This window comes from Urocampus carinirostris, chromosome 17 (assembly GCF_059441175.1).
Source record: "Urocampus carinirostris isolate Australia breed hairy pipefish chromosome 17, RoL_Ucar_1.0, whole genome shotgun sequence".
Classification (NCBI taxonomy): Eukaryota; Metazoa; Chordata; class Actinopteri; order Syngnathiformes; family Syngnathidae; genus Urocampus; species Urocampus carinirostris.
In genome coordinates this window covers 29,151,021-29,167,425 of record NC_142365.1, presented here as the reverse complement: position 1 = coordinate 29,167,425, position 16,405 = coordinate 29,151,021, and the positions used below count along the sequence as shown (strand labels likewise).

At 42.6% G+C, this 16,405-nt stretch overlaps 2 protein-coding genes across 3 annotated transcripts in view; one reads left to right on the top strand and one right to left on the bottom strand.

Moving 5' to 3' along the window:
- The window catches only part of gemin5 (gem (nuclear organelle) associated protein 5), a 40,843-nt gene extending 37,958 nt beyond the window's left edge, over positions 1–2,885 (bottom strand). The window contains exons 1-3 of the mRNA XM_088320441.1: positions 2,609–2,885; positions 942–1,096; positions 698–879 (exon numbers count right to left, since the gene is read on the bottom strand). Of these exons, the coding sequence (XP_088176567.1) occupies positions 698–879; positions 942–1,096; positions 2,609–2,750 (479 nt within the window). The 5' untranslated portion in view covers positions 2,751–2,885. The remainder of the gene's footprint in view (positions 1–697; positions 880–941; positions 1,097–2,608) is intronic.
- A 51-nt stretch (positions 2,886–2,936) lies between these two features.
- Positions 2,937–15,965, top strand: mrpl22 (mitochondrial ribosomal protein L22). Of its 2 annotated transcripts, XM_088320444.1 has the most exons (7): positions 2,937–3,131; positions 3,212–3,254; positions 3,388–3,523; positions 3,597–3,662; positions 11,123–11,200; positions 11,278–11,347; positions 15,707–15,965. In XM_088320444.1, the coding sequence occupies exons 1-7, from the start codon at positions 3,107–3,109 to the stop codon at positions 15,913–15,915; spliced, it is 627 nt and encodes a 208-aa protein (XP_088176570.1). In that variant the 5' UTR covers positions 2,937–3,106; the 3' UTR covers positions 15,916–15,965. The 2 variants fall into 2 exon arrangements, with proteins under 2 accessions (XP_088176570.1, XP_088176569.1); XM_088320443.1 differs by having other exon boundaries at positions 3,107–3,254.
- Positions 15,966–16,405: the final 440 nt, after the last annotated feature.

The following is a 16,405-nucleotide window of genomic DNA, read 5'->3' as shown; positions in this document are numbered from 1 at the left end:
TGCATTCACCTCTCTCACCACGCCATCCATGTACACATTAAACGGCCATGGTGACATCACACACCCCTGTCTCACACCAGTCAACACAGGGAACCACTCACTTGTCTCACTCCCTACTCTTACACATGCTCTGCTGTTCATATAAAAACTCTTCAATGCTTCCAAAAACTTTCCACCCACTCCATACATTACCATCACTTGCCACAACGCCTCTCTATAAACCCTGTCATCACTAATAGAAAGACAAAAAACACAAAAGCAGGAGCCACGATTGCAAACTTAAACGGTGGCAATGGGATAAAGGGGACGGCCACTGTATCAGTAGCAGGAAAACCTACCTTACAAACCTATTATAGTTACAAGTCCCCCAGCAACACGGTAAGCAAAGTTAGAATATCTCCAAGCAGAAATAAGCTGTATGCAATTGCTGTTGACGACAATCGCTCTGTTTTGGACAGTTTGTCATATGTTATTTAAATGAGATGTGCCATTGTTAAGGGTCTTGTCTTCTTCCTGTGATGTCACAACTATAGAGGATACATGCCAAATCGGTCAACTTTGAGACTAAATTTCCCGAGTCCCCCGGTGCGTGGAATATTTTGCAACATATCAACGTGATTGCGGGGAGGAACACTACACTTTCTGTACCTAATTAAAAAAAAAGTATTTTGTAATTCCTTTCAAAGCATTTTTTTACCCAACAGCCACCGTGCTCCAGTCATGCGGAGAGCAGGTCAGGCAGATGATGCTTCTGGCTTCAGGGAAGAAGCTGGCCGTGTCTCCCTTGTTGTACCAGTGACACACCACCATACCCTTCTCGTCGCCTGACACCACCAGGTTCTTGTCCAACGGGGACCAGTGTAAGGCCGAGACGGCGCACTGAAAGTGGATCGGAGCTTGTAATCCAGGACCAGGATCACACTTGGAGCGTTAAAACAAACCTGATGAGGCGCATGCTCCCGTAAAATCGATCTACTTTGGATATCCCAGAATATGATGACGCCGTCATTGGAGGAGGTGGCACAAATGTTACTCTGTGTGGCATCTTGGCAGAAGGAAACGCCTGACACCAAACTTTTGTGACCCACGAGAACACCTGTAAATTTGAAGATGTATTTAGACAGTGCAGGCCCTCTCGGCTTCCCTAAACAATATCTGAATAATCCAGCTATCAATTTTCTGCACAGCTTATACTCAGTAGGATTGCAGGGGTCTATGTAATGTGGGAGGAAACCGGATTACCCGGAAGAAACCAACGCAGGCACAAGGAGAACATACAAACTCCGCACGTGTGGGCCAATACCTGGATTTGGACCCAGGACCTCTGACATGTGGTGCTGACGCTAAACTACTCATCCGCCGTGCTGCTATCTGAACCAGGTGATAGTAATTATGTTTTGTCCATGAATAATCATTAAATAATTCCATATTGTCAGCTTCCTTTTATTGGTTTTCTCCTGGTTACTCTGCTTCCAGATGTATGCTTTCATATTTAAGAAGTTAACCAATTAAATTCTTGCCATTACTTGTTGCCCAGGTCAGATGTCTGCGCCTTCACAATCAGCTCTGCAGGTTCTGAGTCATAAAATAAATGACAATAAAGCTGTTGATTTAGCCAAACGGATTAAGAGTTGGCAAGTCAGTGCCCAGCACGGCGGCGCAGTGGTTAGCGCGTGTGCGGTACAGTTCTAAGGTCTCGGGAACCTCCTGTGTGGGTTCAAATCCAGCTACCGGACTTCCTGTGCGGAGTTTGTATGTTCTCACCGTGCTTGCGTGGGTTTCCTCTGGGCACTCCGGTTTCCTCCCACATTCCAAAGACATGCATTTCAGGTGGATTGGCCGGTCCAAATTGTCCCTAGGTGTGAATGGACGAGCGAGTTGTCTGTCCCTGTGTGCCCTGCGATTGGCTGGCAACCAGTTCAGGGTGTCCCCTGCCCACTGCCCAATGATTGCTGGGATGGGCTCCAGCACCCCCGCGACCCTACTGAGGATAAGCGGTGCAGCTAATGAGATGAGTCAGTGCCTGCAAGCAGACATTAGGAAACGTCACCGGTCTCATACTCTATGATTGGCTAGAGGCGGTAACCAATGTATTTTAACGAAAATGTGAAGAAAAAAATCCTCCTGACCACAAAGGTACTTTTACCAGTGTTAAATCAAATGCAAACTTATGCCAGATATATGACAGGACAGGCTCAACTTTCAGCGTTATCTTTAATGATAATAGAAAATAACTTCCTGATGGAACTGAAACACAAAAAAAGTATTTGAAATCTTCTTGGTGAAAGGAGGGTGGATTTTGTGCACAAATGAAAAGGGGTCAATGGTGAATAAGTTGTTGCTATAGCTTTTCATGGTTGCCTTGATTCACGTGTAGCACTTTTGAGGGCAATTTGTGCATTAGGAATACAAATGATCCCACTTCATTTTGTTTCAATGCAAGCAATTTTTAATATTTTGGAAGGGTTTGATTCTACTTTGAAATCCAACATCAAAGGGATGGAGTGTATAGAAATTGTGTTGCGAGAAGGATAAGGCATTGTTGCTACAAAAAGGCAAAACACGTACAGTACTGTACACTAGTCCATTTTAAGTGACGAACACTCACCTTGAGTGATGCAGGTAAATGCAGAAACATCAATCAAATAGACGAAGTTTTTGGCTCCGAATCCTAGTAATCCCCTGATGCTGATGTCGCAGCAACGAGAACAGTACCAATTAGGAGATGCAGGAAGAACCCGATCATGCATGATGATGCAAAACCGTTTAAATTATTTCTTAGTAAATAAAAACAAAACTCATTGGAGACTAACACAGTAGGAGGACGTCTCACATGTTTTTCGGACTGAAGCAGCGTCACGGCAACGACCATAAGTTGGCGTGTTGTCGTAAAAACGCCCCGCTACGGAAGCCTTTTTAGAGTGTCATAAGAAAGAAATGTTATTCATTAATTATAAAATGGCTTCTTCTGCAACTAAAACATGCATTTACATTATGATTATTTTCATGCACTATTTGTGGGTATTTTAAATTAAAAATTGATAGAGCTTCAGGAAAATAATTTACGCACGACGTTGCCGTAAAGCAATTTACAAAGCGAGCCATAATGGCCGCAACCATGACAGGATGCAGTAAGTAAAACATGACATTTCGGTATGGAACATGACCAGTAATGTCTTTATTTTGTCATTGTTTTGCAATTCACTTACAGGTTTTGCACCATTAAGGAGTATTTTACGACTTTTTCAACCGAGGTATGCAAATAGCGCTGTTTGCATGCACGTCAGAAGGACACATTGATATTGTCAATTCAATCAAATGGATGGGTGCATGCACTTTTTTCATTCAATTATATTAATAACAACCCTCCAATTTTACTGTGACCAGATTGGCAACATTAACAGTTGGTCCTCAGCAGAAGTCATGCTTCCACATTAGCACAACACTAGAAGGTAACAAATGGGAAAGGAAAAACAGGATCGTTTATCCACCTCAATTGCCAGGCGAACCCCGAAGACCAGCGGTACGTCACTTTTTTTAACCATAAAATTATGTTAAGGAAAGGTATGTGGACTTTCTTCTGATTTCATGCACAGGAAGTCCATCATTCGAGGAGACAGATCAAGTATAGCAAAGACAAGATGTGGTACCTGGCGAAAATGGTAAGAACACCTTTTAAAGATGAAGGTTTTTTTTTTATTTCCCTTTTGTCATAATATTTTCCTATTGTATTACATAGTATTGCCCCTTGGTCAGGTATGCGTATGTAGCGACCCTCGTTCATGCACGACACAAGGTTTCACAATCTCTGGGTTTATTGCCTGCATTCAGTAAATAAAACAATACAAAAGTCAGGGGTCTCTGTTCACGACTGCAATTATCTTCAACGCTTACAAAAATCACTTAAGCTACGGCAAGCGCTGAAGCCCATAAAGTGCCAAACGAAAAAAACAGTCGCAGACGCCCATGACTTAACAACTGAATGAGGTACCGGAATATTAACAGTAATACAACAAAAACACAGATTTTGTGAGAATTCAAAAAAACATTCAAAACAATCAAATTTCAACTCTGTTACACCCACCCCCACCGAATTCTGGACAAAATCTCACACTTGGTTATAAAATCAAAATCAATATATAACAGTAGTCATTGGGTCACACATATTAGGACCGACTTGAGAAGTATCCTTTAAGGATGCAGTGGCCAGAGAAAATTCTCTGAACCAGCCACCGGCTATAGAATGCCTTACACATTCCACATTCACCCAAGACATATACAAGACATAAATGAGCACAAAACATTCTCTCCAAAACCAAGTTATTTCAGAAGAATTTTAAAGGGAAAAAATGTCATGCCCCAAGAGCTCGAACTACTGTGTTACGCATAGTCTAAACATTACACTGTAGGTGTCTGGTGACATCTTGTCTAGCCATAGTGTGAAGAAGCCTGTTGACTGGTCGTATAACACGACCCAGGCGTGTAGTGCGGTGTGGTGCAGACTCTGGTTGATCAGTGTGGCTAACGTTACCTCCAGAGACAGCAGCCACTACAGATTGAACATGATCATGCTCACTAAGAGTCGAATTGTCATCCCTAACAGCAGTGTCGTGAGTATGAGTGGTCAAGGAATGACCAGAGTGATCAGAACTTTCAGAGTTCAGCCCATGCACCCACTCTCTGGTTCTCTCCCCAGATGCAGGTGTGAGATCTGTGTAGTTGTCAAGGCCTGAGATGCTTACAAGACTCTGCGCATCATCTGCCGCACATCCAGACCGGTTTAGCTGAGCAGGCACTCGAGCATGAGACTCTTCGGAGACAGTGGGACTGGTCATTGAAGAACAAACAGAGGCAGATGATTGTGCAGAGGACAAAGACAAATCAGACTGGGGAGAGGGCTGGTCTTGAACTGGGAGAAAGTTAACCAACATCAGCAGGTTACGGTGAACAACCTTCTCATTCCCTGTGATGGTGTCTTGAATTCTGAATGTGTGTGTTTGAGGGTTCATCTCAATAACAGTGTAGATGATAGACTCCCACCTATCAGCCAATTTTCGCTTGCCCCTCTCATTTTTGTTCGCCACAAGGACTCTATCTCCAACTTCAATTGACGGCCCTTTTGCTGCCCTGTTATAGAGTCGAGTCTGTCTGCCCTGTTCCTTTTTTGCATGTTCCTGAGCAATTGACATAGCCTCCTTCAGGTCTTCAGACAGTTTTGCAACATATCTGCCGTAGGTGGTAATGTCAGGGTCAGACAAAATGTTCCCAAACAGAGTGTCAACTGGGAGGCGAGGAACTCTCCCAAACATCAAGTAAAATGGTGCATATCCAGTAGTTTCATGAGCAGTGCAATTGTACATGAATGTGAGTGTTTGTAAACGTCTTGGCCAGTCCTGCTTTGATTCAGGGGGCAGAGCTCTGATCATATTGCCCAAAGTACGATTAAAACGCTCAACACTTCCATTTCCCATCGGATGGTACGGGGTAGTATGTGACTTACGCACCCCAGATAATTGTAAAAGTTCTGCGACCAAATTGCTCTCAAAGCTTGGGCCTTGATCACTGTGGATCCTCTCCGGAAAGCCATAAACACAAAAATACTTTTCCCATAGAACTTTAGCTACTTGCCTGGCTGACTGGTCTCTACATGGAAAAGCTTGTGCCAATCTGGTGAAATGGTCTGTTATGACTAGTACGTCAACAGATTTGTTGTGTGAATCTTCAGCGGACCAGAAATCAATACAAACAAGTTGCAATGGGCGGGAAGTGGCAATGCTTTCCAGAGGGGCCCTCCCTGCAGGCTCAGTGACTTTGCTGACTATGCAACGCTGACATTGACGAACATGCATCCTCACATCTCTGTCCATATGCAACCAAAAGAATCTCTGTCTGGCGATGCTCAGGGTTCTTGACTGGTCTTGATGGCCCGCACTGTCATGCACCCCTTTTAAAACTTCGGCCTTCAGGCAATCAGGGACCACTAACTGATGGCGTTTTGCATTTGAAATCTGATTACGGGATACTCTGTACAAAACATCATCACTCAGAACAAACTTCTCCCAGTGCTTCAGGAGGCCCAGAACTTGACTTGTCTCGTGTGCCCTTTCACGTCTAGACGGTCTTCGAGACCGTTCCACATAAAACCGAAGACGAGACAAAACTCTGTCCCTGGACTGAGCCTCCCGCAGGTCATCCATGGAGAAAGCAGGCAGACTGGGTAGTGTATCTGGGATAAGATGGGGCATGTGGCTTATCAGTTGAGCTGCACGAGTTCTCGCACCGGAGGCCCATTCAGTGTGTGACTGGACAACAGCAGCAACTTCTTGATTGGATACAGTCTGGGCCGACACGAGTAATGACTGGACATTTGTAGCTAAAGAATGGGACAGCTTCTCTGCCATGACAGGCTGATCGGTAGAGTCTCTGAAAGTCTGTTGGACGGCTGTATCAGACAAAACCGCAGCTTCCGCAGTGAGATCATGAAGAGGTTCACTGACTAGTCTGTGGCCAACATTCTGACAAAAAGGGACACGGCTGAGAGCGTCAGCAACCGTGTTTTTGGGACCAGGCACATATTTGATTTCAAAATTGTAACTGGCCAGCTTTGACACCCATCTTTGCTCACAACAGTCCAATTTGGGTTTAGTCATAATGTGTGTAAGTGGATTATTGTCAGTCCAGACGGTAAACTCATGGCCTTTCAACCAATGGCTAAACTTCTCACACACAGCCCACTTCAGTGCAAGAAATTCCAAACGGTGAGCTGGGTAGTTCTTCTGTGACCGGGTCAAAGACTTGCTAGCGAACGCAATTGGCCTAGCCACTGTGTCACCTTCACGTACCTGGGACAAAACGGCTCCAAGGCCATCCAATGAGGCGTCAGTCGACAGCAAAAATGGACGACTAAAGTCTGGATGAGCCAAAACCACAGAATGGATAAGGGCCTTTTTGAGGTCTGTAAATGCCTGGTCGTGGTCAGCAGTCCAGTCACCTGATTTCAGTTTGCGGCCCACTACAGTGCATTTGGGCTTTCTGCCTTTCTTCCGTTTCTGGCCAGCCAGCAGATAAAACAAGGGCTTTGCGAGTGTTGAATACCCCGGAATGAAGTGTTGATAAAAATTTAACATGCCCAAGAAAGACCGTACACGTTTCTCAGAAGGTGTCGCTCCATCCGACTCCATCAAGTCCGCCACAGTCATTTTGCTTATACTTTCAACTTTTTCTGGATCGGTTGACACTCCATGTTCATCAATAATGTGGCCCAAGAATTTTACAGATTTCCTTAAAAAGTGACATTTCCTGGGGGCCAGTTTCAGATTGTGGGCACGGAGTCTGCTGAACACCATTTCAAGACGTCTGAGTGCAGAACTTTCATCAGGGGCAAAAACTAAAATGTCGTCCAAGTAGCACAACAGACTTAAATAGTTTTGGTCCCCGAAAATGGAAGTCATCATCCTCATGAAACTCCCTGGGCTATTACAGAGCCCTTGTGGCAACCTGTTGTACTCATAAAGCCCCATAGGCGTAGTGAACGCTGAGTACTTCCTATCATCTTCGTGTAAAGGCATGTTGTAAAACCCAGACGTCAAGTCCATTGTACTGAAGAAGGAGTTGCCACCAAGTGCTGCTAAGCAATCAGCCTGATGTGGCAGAGGATGAGCGTCTTTCAGAGTCCTCTTGTTCAACCACCTAAAGTCAGTGCACACACGCATATCACCATTCTTCTTCCAGATGAGAACTAAAGGTGAAGCATATTCACTTGTCGACTTTCGAATGATCTCTTTCTCTTCCATTTCATTCAAGACTTGGCGTAATTTTTGATACTGACTCGGTGGCACACGTCTGAAAGGGAGTCTGAACGGCTTTTGGTCAACCAGATGGATTCTGTGAACAAAGTCCTTCGCCTTTCCGCAGTCAAGGTGATTACGCGTCTTGGTAGTGAATGATCAGCTCTGACAACTTGTCTTTACACTCAGACGATGCATCACAACAGCCAACATCTAGTTCACCCAGGCCAATAGACTGTAGCTTCTCCTCAGCATTACTTACATCAGAGCAGACAGGAGGCAATTGCACAACGGAAGTACTCTGATGGCCACTGACCAGGTCTAGATCCTCCAAAGCAACACAAGGCACCAAGTCAGCCAGCTTTGCATTGCGTCTCAAAAACAGCGGATATTCTGTGACATTCATGACCTTCAGTGGAACCCATCCATCTGCCCACAGAGGTGTGACGATTCTGGCGACCATTAGACCCTTGGGGGCAGATCGTGCCGACGTAGGTTCTGTCATCGCTGCGCTCCCAGGAGATACTCGTGCAGTTTTTGACAGCTTCCCCCACAAGAGGTACTCACGGCCAGGCTCAAGGCATGTGGCTGAATTGCAGAGCACTGTGCCTATCTTCTCGGGCATTTCACCACCACTCCATCTATGCAAGCCAGCTAGCATTGAAAGAAATTGCTCCGTTTCAGCATTAGTGGATGATGGAGCAGAGATTGCTGTCCAGTACGCACTAAACTTCTTTGACTCATGCAATATGTTTCTGATAACATTAGTTCCAATGATTAGGTCATCAGGTTGCCCCTCAACAACAATTGTTGGCACAATCATTTTACAGTTATTGATTTCCATATGGATGTTGAAAGCTGACTTTGGGCACACTCGTCGACCCCCAACACCAATGAGTGTCACGTTGGTGGAAAATTCGTCTTCTGTACGTACTGCTCCAACAGAGAGCATCTTACGCAGAGCAGTCTCACTCACGGTACAGGCCATGGAGCCACTATCCAACATCCCCCCCAAAGTCATACTGCTCCCCACTCTAACTGGTACATAAAACAAACTATCGCTGCCCCCTACAGTATGTGTGTTTTGATAAACAATATTAGGCAACTGAGATTGTGTGAACGTGTCAGAATTAAAAACTGAATTGAAATTGAGATCAAATGGGTGGGAGAACTTTTGACCTGTACGGCCTCCCTCTGAATACAGGTCAGCTAGTTTCCCGAAACTGAACTGATTTGGGGAGAAACTTTGTCGGGGCAATGCTGCTTAGAGTGACCAGGGGCTAGACACTTGAAACACAGATTATTCAATTTGCAATGATATAAAGTGGAGTGATCAGCGCCACCACACACCTTACATGGAGGGGAGTTGAAAGGACTTAGGCGCCTCTGAATACGCTCAGGATTCAGTGGCTCCACTCTAGACAAAACTCTCTCTAGCATGCTCATCATTCGGCCAAGGACATCACTGTCATCTTTCTGAGCAGGCTGTGGGACATACTGTGGTGAGACATACTGTGGTGGGACATGCTGTGATGGGACACGGACAGGCGGTGAGACATGCTGTGGGCGCTGGGTATGCTGTCGAACACACGAAAAATGTGTATATGGATCGGGGTTAACATGGGTGGGACAAATGGACTGGAGACCCGTCTCTATAGAGCCAGAGTAGGAACAACAAGGAGATTCACTGTCAAGCACTGTAGTCGGGTAATTCTTCAGTGGAGGGACACTGCAAGACCTAGTTGACGCCCCTGATTCCCTTTGATACTCATCTATCCTGAGTTGAACGTCCTTAGAGGTCCACTCATTAACAGGCTTGCATCTGAAAATGTTTGATAGCTGTGGATCAGGACAGTACTTTGCAAACATTTGTGCCACTTCCCCGCCAAGGTTTTCCATTTTTCTGCCCAAGCGACGCAAACCCTCATCAGCAGTTTCTGCTGCTTTGTTTAGTCTGATCCAGTAGTCAACTGGATTTTCCTTTGGCGTGGGTAGCGTGGTGTAAAAATCTTGCAACGGGAGAGTTGACGAGGAATGACTAAAGTATCGTATTAGAATGTCATAAATGATATCTGGGTCTTGCCTCACATCAAGTGCCTCATCACTCCTGAGAGCTACTCTGACAACGTCTCTTGCCCTCCCTAAAAGCCTGCTTAGTATCTCATCTGCTTTCTCAGCTGTTGTATAGGACTGTTTCCGAAGCTGGGCTTTAGTCATGGTGATCCATTCTTGAATTGAACACTTGTCAGAACCATTTCCCCTGAAAGTCACAATTTCACGTTCAGTCTTGACATGGACAATTACCGGTGTAGTGTTTTCCTGCGTTGTGTTATGTGGTCTAGGGTCGTCTTTACTCATAACAGTCGCTGCTTTTCCAGTCATTGGTGTGTCATGTGCATGTGTGCGATCAATGAAACCAGAAGAGAGCAGACTAGCCAATACTGAGTTGCCTATCTGTTCTCCAATTCGGCCTACCATGTCAGTCAAGTGTTGCAGGGCAATATTATCACTCATTTGGGTTGAAGTCTGTGCATTCTCCCTCAAGAACTGTTCACTTGGAGACCAGTTTGGGCTCATACCACGCCCCCTGTCCCTCCCATCACTAACATGTTCTTGGAGACCACCTACACCTTTACTTCCATACCCACTAGTAAGTGTGTTTGCATTCAAACCATTAAAATGGACACCCCTGCCAATAGAAAAGCCCTGAAAATCGTCATTTTGACTACTATATCCTTCAGCCATTATACTTTCGATAATACAAAGAATAGAAAATAAAACAGGAAAAATAAAAACCAGAAATTAACTAATAATTAACGTATTGATAGCAAATGCACAGTGGCACAAATACATAAAACAAAATCAAAGCGCCAATGCAGTACAACAGTACCCTCTAGTGGACACAAGAAGAATATGCAGCAACGCCGGGATCTGCTCAGAGGCTGATCGAAATGATCCAGTTGCGTAGTCACGGCACCAGTGTAGCGACCCTCGTTCATGCACGACACAAGGTTTCACAATCTCTGGGTTTATTGCCTGCATTCAGTAAATAAAACAATACAAAAGTCAGGGGTCTCTGTTCACGACTGCAATTATCTTCAACGCTTACAAAAATCACTTAAGCTACGGCAAGCGCTGAAGCCCATAAAGTGCCAAACGAAAAAAACAGTCGCAGACGCCCATGACTTAACAACTGAATGAGGTACCGGAATATTAACAGTAATACAACAAAAACACAGATTTTGTGAGAATTCAAAAAAACATTCAAAACAATCAAATTTCAACTCTGTTACACCTAGACTACCGCAAATTGTCCTGTTATGTTTCCATTGCAGATAAAGGGGATGAGCATTGACCAGGCTTTGGCACAATTGGAGTTTAACCTCAAAAAAGGAGCCAAGGTCATGAGAGAAGTCAGTATTAAAGCGCCACTTATTTCCTTCATGTAAAATGTCCGGATTGTCATTGAAATTGGAAAATTATGATCCAGGTTCTCCTTGAAGCCCAGGAGATGGCGGTTAAGAATCACAATGTGGAATACAAGTCTAACCTGTATGTAGGTGAGTAAACGCAATGTGGATTTTGTGGCTATGCGATTGGTGCAAATATTGCCTCACTTTTGGTTAATTGGTTTATGATTGGTTAATATGAGTGTTTTTGTTTGCATTTTAATTCATATTTTTGCAAGTTTGCAGCAGTTCTGTGTTTCAGTCAACATTGGTTAGAAGTTGAATGGTAAAGAGTTGAAAGTACTGTATTTTAAAGTTTTTTTATAGCACTGAAAAGTTAATATTTTTAATTATCAAAGCTCCTGGACACACTAGACTGTCCATTCATCTCGGTTTTACTGAATTATATGGGAAACATTGTAATGGAACACAGCAGTTAGAGGGATAGATTGTTCATATCTTATTCAGGTCTTGTTTATTTTAAAAAGTTAAAAAAAAGGCCATATCACAACAATGTACCTTTTTTATAGAGTCATTGGTCTTGTAATTGCTTGAATGTTAGCTGGGTCTCACCATATCTTGTGATTACAGCAATGTACAAAAATACTCAAAACTAAATGAATAAATAAAACAAGAACGATTTTAGCAAACAAAGAAACACTGCAAAATATAGATTACATACACAATATTTGTACAACAGGAAAATCATAGATTCCATTTTAATTTGATTAAAAATACCTGCACAACTACAAAAAAGTCCTTAGAAACCTGTGTAACCCCTTTATCATGCAAAAAAAGGTAAACAAAAAATAAGATTCTGAAGAATTAAATAAAAAGGAGGCAGTGATATAAAAATATGTATTCTATGATCACAACAATGTGTAAAATTGTGGGAATAAATACAGGAGTAAAACAGGTCAGCGTTACTTTAATGAATAAAACAAATCAAGATAACATTTTAACATAACTAACCAAAGACAGAAATATTTTCACACCAGTAAAATCATTAATTGTATTTTAATTTGATTAAAATTACCTGCAACAATGAAAAATTTCTCAAACATTTTTGTTTACGATAGGTCATATATGTATAAAGCCTTTCTAAATACATAAAAATATGCGGCACGGCGGATGAATGGTTAGCTTGTCTGTGACACAGTTCTAAGGTCATGGAAATCTCATCCAAATACCATCCTGCCTGGGCGGAGTTTGTATGTTCTCTCTGTGCTTGCGTGGGTTTCCTCCGGGCACTAAAGTTTCCTCCCGCATTCCAAAAAACATGCATGTCAAGTTTATTGGCCGGTTCAAATTGTCCCTAGGAGTGAATGAGCGAGTGGGTTGCCTGTCTCTGTATGCCCTGCGACTGGCTGGCAACCAGTTCAGGGTGTCCCCTGCCCACTGCCTGAAGATAGTTGGGATGGGCTCAGGCAACCCTGCAACCTTACTGATAAGCAGTGTAGATAATGGATGGATATATATACAGTCGTATGCAAAAGTTTGGGCACCCCTGATCATTTTCAAGATTTTCCTTTATAAATCATTGGTTGTTCGGATCAGCAATTACAGCTAAATATATCATATAGCAGGCAAAGACAGTGATATTTGAGAAGTGAAATCATAGGATTTACAGAAAGTGTGCATAATTGATTAAACAAAAGTAGGCGGATGCATAAATGTTCGCACCCTTGTTGTTTTAGGGTTTTGAATACCTTTAGCACAAATTATTGGAACACAAAATTTGTTTGGTAAGCTCATTGACCCTTGACCTACATTCACATGTGAAGCCAATCATTAGAAAGGGTATTTAAGGCGGCCAGTTGCAAGTTGTTCACCTCTTTCTATCTTATCTGAAGAGTGGCAACATGGGAGCCTCAGAACAACTGTCAAATGACCTGAAAACAAAGATCAACATCATGGTTTAGGGGAAGGATACAAAAAGCTAGCTTAGAGATTTCAGCTGTCACTTTCCACTGTGAGTTACATAGTGAGGAAATGGAAGCCTGCAGGCACAGTTCTAGTTAAGGCCCGGGGTAGCAGGCCGAGAAAAATCTCAGATAAGCCAAGGCGAAGGATGTTGAAAACAGTCAAACTCAACCCACAGACCAGCTCGGAAGACCTACAACATGATCTTGCTGCAGATGGTGTCAATGCGCATCGTTCAACTATTCAGCACACTTTGCACAAGGAGATGCTGTATGGGAGAGTAACGCGGCAAGAGCCTTTTCTGCGCACATGCCACAAACAGTCGCTGAGGTTTGCTCAAGCACATTTGGACAAGCCAGATTCATTTTGGAATAAGGTGGTATGGACCGATGAAACTAAAATTGAGTTATTTGGACATAGCAAGGAGCGGTATGCATAGTGGAAGAAGAACACAGCATTCCAAGACAAGCACTTGCTACTCACAGTAAAATTTGGTGGTGTTCCATCATGCTGTGCGGCCAGTGCAGTTACTGGCAATCTTGTTACATTTGAAGGTCGCATGGATTCCAGTCAGTATCAGCATATTCTTGCGAACGATGTTCTAGAATCAGTGACAAAGCTGAAGTTCCGCCGGGCCTGGATACTTCAACAAGACAAGGACCCCCAAAACTGCTCAAATTCTACTAAGGCATTCATGCAGAGGAACAAGTACAATGTTCTGGAATGGCCATCGCAGTCCCCAGACCTGAATATCGTTGAAAATCTTTGGTGTGATTTAAAGCGGGCTGTCCATGCTTGGAAACCATCCAACCTGACTGAAATGGAGATGTTTTGTAAAGAATGATCAATAATAACTTCAACCAGAATCCAGACCCTCATTGGAAGCCATAGGAAGCGTTTGGAGGCTGTTGTTTCTGCAAAAGGAGGATCCACTAAATATTGATGTAATTTTTCTGTTGGGGTTCCCAAATGTATGCACCTGTCTACTTTTGTTTAAGCAATTATTGCACATTTTCTGTAAATCCTATGAACTTCATTTCACTTCTCAGATGACACTGTGTTTGTGTGCTATTTGATATATTTAACTGAAATTGCTGATCCGAACAACCAATGATTTATAAAAGAAAATCTTGAAAATGATCAGGGGTGCCCCAAGTTTTGTATACGACTGTATGTTATATATATAATCACAGAACTCAAGAAAAAAACTAGAAAGGCAATTATACAAAAAATGTATTGCGTGAGCACAACAATGCAAACTTATGAGAAAAGATGCAGGAGTAAAAAGGGTCAGTGTTACATTACTGAATATAACTAATCAGAATAATGTTTAAACGTGACTAAACAAAGATAAAAATATTTGCACCACAATAAAACCACTGATTTATTTTGAATTGTACTATAATTCCCTGCAATAAAAAATCCAGAAAAGGGTATTTTGTTTACAAGAAAAGTCATATCGCTCTTACAATACAAAAACAATAAAAATTCTCACCTAAAGGTTCATTGTGTAATATTCGATTACCAAACTAATACATGTGTCAAATGAGCACAGTTTACAGCATGATGTCAGACAAACATGACACCTACTACAAGGTATGGATTTCACTGTTTAAAATAAATCTAAATTAATTGACCTTTTATCGTATGACAGTTCATGTATTTTAGCTTAATATTCAAATTAATGTTTTCTTTTGTTTTGACTGAATGCTATTGTACCACTAGGATATTTACGCCCCTTATTTATTCTAAAAAAACAAACTATATTGATTTGAATTATCAGCAAGAATACATGAGCTCAGACAAATGTGCAATTCTAAAGACATAGAATATATTTTACATCATGTGAGCATCAGCTACAGGCAGCTGACATTATTGTCTGACATGCTGCTTGTGGTGCCAAAATCTCAAAAAGGATGGGCAAAAAATGAAAAGTAAAATAGTGCTGTTTGGTCACTTTAAGTCTTTGGATTTTATATTTTTCCTCGTGCTTTCTAGCACTAGTTTTTAGTACTAGTTTTTAGTTGTATGACCCAATACAACTAGTGGTCGAATAATCCAAGCAGTCCCTTTAAGAAAAAAAGTCAATTATACCCCCCCACAAATGTATTCTATGATCGCAATAATATGCACATTTATAAAACATACAGGTGAGGTTACATGAGATATAGGTATCAAGGTATCATTTTAACATGACTAAACCGAAACATAGAACACTTTGTTGGCATATGTTATTTTGTTACAAAAGTAATAACAGTAGCGAGTCAAAAAATGTCATTGCCAAAGTAATACTGTAATGCAATTACTGTACACTTGAGGGCATTGTAACATCGACCAAAATGAAATCTAATTCACAAAGGTCCTACACTTCCCACCCGTTCTAATATTTATACCTCAGGCATCATTGAGGTCGTTCTCAGCTTTACAAGCCTACCAGGCATTGTAAAGATTTGTCTATGTTGCATTTGGTGAGCTAAAAATTCCTCCTCACCTCCTCTCCATTTATGCCTCCTCTTCACTTCTTTGGCTTTGTTCTTCTTTCCGCAGCCGAGTCCCACTCTGGCAAAGGCACGTACCTGAAACGCATCCGCTACCATGGCCGAGGTCGCTTCGGCATCATGGACAAAGTCTACTGCCACTATTTTGTCAAACTGGTGGAAGGTCCGCCGCCTACTGTCAAGGAGAAGACCAGCCTGGACCAGGCCAACGAATACGTGCAGAACCTCAAGAAGAGGACCATCATACACAGTTTGTAGAAGTGTGACGATGTTTGTTTGTTTTTTGTAAATAAAGTCCTGTAAAAACACTTCAAATATTTCATGTTGTTCTACAGTAAAAATGGTTGGGGTTTTTTAAGACTCTAAAACAGGGCTTTCAAATTAATTTCGCTTAGGGGCCCAAATGGTAGAAAAAACATCCTTACGGGGGCCAGACTAGTAAATTATTGGCATAAAAAGCTTGCCTTAGCTGGAGGGCTGGGGCCTCTTTTTGGAAGCGCACAGATTATTGATTCATAGATTATAAAACGAATATTGTCCGTTTGTTTTTTCCATAAGGGCAGCACGGCATCGCAGTGGTTAGCGCGTGTGTCGCACAATTCTAAGAGTCATGGAATCAAAACTTCCTGTGTGGAGGTTGCATGTTCTTCCCGTGCTTGCGTGGGTTTCCTCCGGCCACTCCCATTTCCTCCCGCATTCCAAAAACATGCATGTCAGGGTAATTGGTGGCTCCAAATTAGGTGTTAAT

Excerpts from the sequence above, each read along its gene's own strand:
- mrpl22 (XM_088320443.1), top strand. The coding sequence starts at position 3,163 with ATGACCAGTAATGTCTTTATTTTGTCATTGTTTTGCAATTCACTTACA. Across the intron at positions 3,524-3,596 it reads GCGAACCCCGAAGACCAGCG|GAAGTCCATCATTCGAGGAG; the intron begins GTACGTCACTTT and ends TTTCATGCACAG. Across the intron at positions 11,348-15,706 it reads CAAGTCTAACCTGTATGTAG|CCGAGTCCCACTCTGGCAAA; the intron begins GTGAGTAAACGC and ends TTCTTTCCGCAG.